General features: G+C 34.0%; 1 protein-coding gene across 2 annotated transcripts in view; it reads right to left on the bottom strand.

Moving 5' to 3' along the window:
• Positions 1–1,342: 1,342 nt before the first annotated feature.
• PLRG1 (pleiotropic regulator 1) overlaps positions 1,343–6,000 on the bottom strand; it is a 29,115-nt gene continuing 24,457 nt past the window's right edge. For both annotated transcript variants that reach the window (XM_036764873.1, XM_036764874.1), the window contains exons 12-15: positions 5,325–5,433; positions 3,139–3,278; positions 2,179–2,372; positions 1,343–1,556 (exon numbers count right to left, since the gene is read on the bottom strand). In XM_036764873.1, coding sequence (XP_036620768.1) covers positions 1,497–1,556; positions 2,179–2,372; positions 3,139–3,278; positions 5,325–5,433 — 503 coding nt within the window. In that variant the 3' untranslated portion in view covers positions 1,343–1,496. The remainder of the gene's footprint in view (positions 1,557–2,178; positions 2,373–3,138; positions 3,279–5,324; positions 5,434–6,000) is intronic.

Genomic DNA, 6,000 nt, shown 5'->3' with positions numbered 1-6,000 from the left:
AAGCCAAAACTTCTGTCTTCAAATACATCTTTCCACTGTACCACACTTCTTTCCTTATTCTGCTGAACAAATTTATATGGCCACAATTTATGTTTACCTCCTAACAATTTATAACTTTATTTTCTCCATTCTGTGCACATTGTGAAAGTGTTATGTGCACTTTCCAATCTTTTGCATGACTGCATTAAAATGGCTGGAATTTCAATTTCTGAACAAAATCTGACTAAAATAGACATATCATTGAAACTGCATTAAATTCTTAGAGCTTTGAATATGAACGCAGAGGTCATAGTATAACAAAATCACAATTCCAGTAGCAAAAAAAATTTTTCTTTGAATTATAATATACCATGTGTTTTGTAAGGAATTACTGGGTTTTTTTTGTTTTTTTTTTTTGGAGGGGTGAAGGCAGAGCAATTGGGATTAAGTGACTTGCCTAAGGTCACACAGCTAGTGTGTCTAGTGTGTCAAGTGTCTGAGGCTGCATTTGAACTCAGGTCCTCCTGACTCCAGGGCCGGTGCTCTACTCACTGTGCCACCTGGCTGCCCCAGGATTTTGTTTTTAAAGTTGCAGAGGACTATTGGCTTACTGGTCTAAAATAAGAACAGCCAGTGGTCAGTTTAGGTCCCAATTCCTAGGTAGTATGTGTTACAACTGACATCTTTTTAACAGGCTCAAAACCACACATTTTGAAAGCATCAAATGTATTTATTTTACTGGGCTAAGTACAGGTTGTATTTCCTTCCCCAACTCCTGTTTTTATGAAACTGTGTAAAAGCCTATTATCAATGTTGTTTTTCACCACACAATTTTTTTCTTTTTCAGGTAAACTCTTTTTTTTTTCCTGGGGGCAGGGAGGAGTGCGTGAAGGGAAACAGCTTATATTCAACTTTCAACTGGAATGTTCCAGGGAAAGATGATAACATTAGTAAACAATGAAAACGAAGCAAGGGGTTGTTGCATCGTTACTGCTGACAAAGCTAATGATATAAGCTAATGAATTTAAATGAAGGCTGATATTTCAGACTTGAAATACTTTAGTCCTAAAATCCTTTTCAAATGTATAAGGGGAAAAAAGTCAACAAAAGGGCTGTAGATTTAGAATAAAACAAGCATATCTTCTTGCCCTTGAAAAACATCCTAAACAACTTTTATGAAAAACCTAGTAATTTGTTCTGTGAATTAAAAATGGGTCTTTCAGTAAGTAGCTGAAAAAACACAGTATTTTGAGAACATAAATGTTCAATGAACCACCTGCACATTTGCCCTTTTAGTGAACTATGTATGCATAACATCTGCATCTTAGTTTCCTGGGACCAAATAAAAAAAAGAACCAAAGTCTAAGAAAAAAAGGGAGTTTATTGTAAAATGTGATGAAGCAGTAATGACTTCGGCTGAATTTCTGCTTTATAGTCCTATATAGAGCACAATGTGACTGAATGCATTTATAAAAGCCAAAATAAAACAATGGCCCAATTATGTACACGTTGCCACTTTAAAATCTTTTTCTCTTGATAATTTCTGGTTTCCAGCTGACCGGATGAGTTTCTTCCGTCTGAAAGAGTAAAGTTTTTTTTAAAAATTAGATTAAAATTTGACTATGGAGATAATGTAATAAAGATTCAATTTGCTGACTGAAGTTTTAAAGTCTTTGTTTCAACTAAACCATTTTGCATTTCAAGTTTGTCTTTTAACTTTAGATGGAACTGCTATTGTTTTTAAAGGATAAACTGAAGACATCTGATTTTGATCCCAATTTTACCAACTGTTTACTATAAGCCTATAGTGTATAGAACTATCCAAGAGGCTAAAGGAGAATTAAATATAAGGCACTATTAAGTTTTCAAATGGACATTATATTCTATGATAGAACTGATCTCTACAGTTCAAAGATAACATTGCTAATTTTTGGAAGTAGCCTGTTTACATGAATGTGTTTACATGAAGAATTGTGCCAAGATTTTCCACCAATAACCAAAGAGTCAGGAAAACGACCAAATAATTGGTTGAAATGAAATCAGTACCAGAAAAATCTAAACAGAAACTATTCAAAATGGTAAATTGTATGCTATGAGCATTTTTCCATTTTGTTATTTCCAAAATTTTAAAACTGGAAAATATACATTGACATTACATGATTTTGTGATTTAAGCATAAATGATCATTTGAAAACATACCGCTGAATCATCTTCTCTGTATACTTTAATGGTTTTATCAGCTTCTGCAGTCAGTAATCGACTTTCAGACTGGTCAAACGCACACGCAAATATTCCTGATTCACTGTCCAAAGATCCAGGTTGCACAGCTGCATGTACTCTTTGGAAATTATATCCAGTTCTCCAATCCCAGAGATGCATAGTGCCATTATCCGCTTGAAGCCAAAGAGAGAAGTGATATTTAAGTACAAATTATGATGATGTCTTTAGGCAGTTATGCAAATAGAAAAGCACCTGTCAGAAAATATTAATCTCTTTACTTCTTTTTACTGATGCCCAGATCAGAACTCCTTAAATCATTCTCAATGGACATGGACCAACTTATCATCTTGCTCCATAAATATTTAGTCCAGTGTTGTGGATCTCGAAACCATCTAGCTCTCTACAGAGTCCCGCTGCTAACAATCTTAGAACTAAACCACTGAAATGTGCCTGATGGTGAAACAAGTGACCAACCCATTTTCACTGTTGTGTATGTGTAAAGCTTTCTTGAAAGGCAACACTATTAGACATAGATCAGGCATTAAAGAAATTCTTCATTGTATTTAAACTATACTATAGTGTATCAACTATATGGGTCTATAAATTGGAAAAGGCTTTGCTACGGGCCCTGGAGACCCTGTAGGGAGCCTACTATCTGGAACCCATTTCCTTATGTTTAGAGAGGCTTATCAAACAAGGGACTACTTTGTGATTAATTTTTCCTGGCTCTAGCAACTCATGAAACTATCTACTGAAACATGAAACATTTGTCATATAGGTTGGGAGTGAGTACCGTACCAATGAAATCACCGGTCTTTTGAAGCACTAAGGTGTTTACTTTATAATAACTCACTAAAATAATAAATGATACCATAACCATAACGAGAGTCTTTTTAAAAGTTCACAGATCCAGAAAATATAAAGAAAATCTTATTTTACCTCCAGATACCAGCACCCCATCCGAATTCACAGCCAGCGTATTAATTATAGCATTATGACCGGAAAGGTTTTGAATGAAGTTGCCATCAGGGAATTTCCACTGTTTAATATTATCTGGAGAACCAGATGCAAATGTGTAACTGAAAAAAGATTAAGGCAGGTAAGAAAGAATGGAAAATACAAGTCTATAAAGTCATATACCATGTTTGATTTAGTGTATCAGGTGGCTATATATCTACATAGCTATATATCTATGTATCTATAGTTGCCATAGCTATTCCTATTCCTTCATTCATATGAAGTATACCTTTCTTCATAGAACAAACGAGTCAAATTGTCAAGACATTGAAATCATATTTAAAGAAAATGTGACAAATAATGTGTATTATAAATTAATTTTTAGTCCTGAGACCTTACAATTTTCCTTCCCTACTACTTAGAACTAAAGAAACCCTATATCACACCAGAACAATAGGTGGCACAAATAGTTATCTTTGTACAACTGGCAGAGAGTTTTCAGTTCTGTTTGGTTTCAAATGGGGTGGGGGGAAGACAGAAAAATGTCAGAGGCTCTGAAGCCAGGGGCATCTTTGGTGAAAACACTGCTAGCCATGATACTTTGTTTTTCATCCTCAAAAGGTTTTCTTTTTATCTTCAAAGACCATTTTCAATGTTGCTACTACTAATGTTTCCCCATGTTTATTTCCTCTGCCCTTAGGTCACGAGGCTGGCAAAAACAAGGTCTCTATCTGCCACAGTTTTAAGCAGTTTTCAGTGTTAAGTATCACACATGCAATGACAACCCTAATAAATTCTGTGATTTTTTTAAAAAAGTATAAAAATGAAAAAAAAAAACCAAATGAAATGTAGAAGTTTCATATATATGTAATAAAAATATATTTTTTGCTACAAAGCCTTCAGAAGTCAAATCTCTGTAGCATTCAATGACCAAAGAAGTGAAAGCAGTCAATTTATTTAATGCATAACAATCAACTTTAGAAAATAAAAGTCCTGCCCAACAAGCAGCTAGTGCTTTCTGAAGTGGTAATTTAAGAAGTCTGAAAGAAAATACAGCTAGGAACAAAAATAAGGAATAAAGTCTTTCATTCCACAATTAGAATTTAAATGGCTGATACTAATTCTTTTCTCTTTTAATGGGAAGAGGGTACCGTGTGCTTCAAATGTGGGAGCCAGGAAAAGATACAGAGATGGCAGGCTGGGATGAGTAAGGAACACAAATGTCACTTACTTCACAATTTTGCTTAGGGCCCGCCCTGTAAGAATCTCACCACCTACTGTAATCACAATAAACCTTCACTGACAATCAACAAAGCCGCAGTATGTAAACTTTATGCTTATGAATATAGCTCAACAGCCAACTGTAGGATTCTAAGATAGCAAAAACAATAGCAACATAATTTTCTTTATTCTTTCCTATAACTGAGTGGGTCCAATCTTGGAGGAAAAGAAATTATTTAAACTTCTAAGAAAAGTTATTTCTGAATCTCTTTTGAAGTTATCCATAAGTAGTAGTAGTGGTTTGGAAATATGTTCAGAAAATTATTTTATTTTACTTAAAAATAGTTCTAACTTTGAGATGGGTAGCTTCAGTTGAATATGATAGTTTCTCTTATGCTATAAATCAGCTCCGTATTCTGCTCCCCTCCCCCCAATGACGTGAGACAGTTACACTGACGATTCAAAACAGTTGCTAATTTCACCAAACATTACTTAATAAGAAAATTAAATTTATTCTAAAATTGTCTTTACAGTTTTACAGAATTTATCAGAATTTCTTAATTCTGGTAATCATAAGGACAGCCCTAGATTTCCTCTTAGTCTATAATGTATCCGTGTACATCAGCTTCTGTCAAAATAAAGGTCACTAATTCTCAATTAAGGGTACAACATTAAAATGAACACTGCAATTAACTCCTTTTTTGAGATGTAGAACTTAATTGTAATCAGCTTTATAATTCATTTGGAATGTATATATTTCTTTACTACAAAAAGGATAAAGAACAAAAACTGAAAATGAAAGACTTCAGTCTACAAATGGAACAGTATTAAAAATGACAGCGAGCAAAAAGTCTAGGGTGAATGCCGACAGCATACTCCTGTGGATCTTGTAGTGTATAGAACCTTTTTGAAAAAGAAACAGAGTTCACACAGCCTGATAAACTTACTGTCTTGGATGCAAAACCACTGCTCTAACTGATTTTTTGTGATTCGTTAGCGTGACACGTGTTTTTCCTGCCACTAAGTCCCATAATCGTATGGTAGTATCGTGGCTTCCTACAATTAAAATGGATACAGAAGTTAAATATATGAATTGTAAATACTATTACATCAAGTGTCATACAGACACATACATGCAAAAGAACCTAAATACAGACTTACTGATCATGTTACCTCATTTCTGCCTTCACTTGGATAATTTAAAATGAACTTCCCTACTGACCTTACCAGTGACTTTAAGATGATCAGTACCACTCTCTCTCAAACACTGAAGTCTTAAATAAGTATATTATGAACGAGAGGTGGAGCAAAATGCAATTGGTAAGAAAAGGAGCTTATGAATCTAACTTAATGGAACATAAAAAGCATTTTTTGGAATTCTGTTTTATAACACAGTAACAACTACTAAGAGCCACACAGTATAATTTCTTCCATGAAGGATATGATTTATACATAATCATAATACAAACATGAAAACTGCATTGTTTTTTATATCTTTCACTTATGCCAGGAAATGCAAAGTATGAAAATTAGAAATGATATGAATTTGGCTGAGGATTTCTTAAGAACATGATGATGAACAAAAAAAGAAAATTAAGCCATATTCTCAAAAAGCAGTGATGG

This window comes from Trichosurus vulpecula, chromosome 6, assembly GCF_011100635.1.
Source record: "Trichosurus vulpecula isolate mTriVul1 chromosome 6, mTriVul1.pri, whole genome shotgun sequence".
In the NCBI taxonomy this organism is placed as follows: Eukaryota; Metazoa; Chordata; class Mammalia; order Diprotodontia; family Phalangeridae; genus Trichosurus; species Trichosurus vulpecula.
The sequence above is the reverse complement of the archived record's forward strand: the minus strand, read 5'-3'. Positions and strand labels throughout refer to the sequence as shown.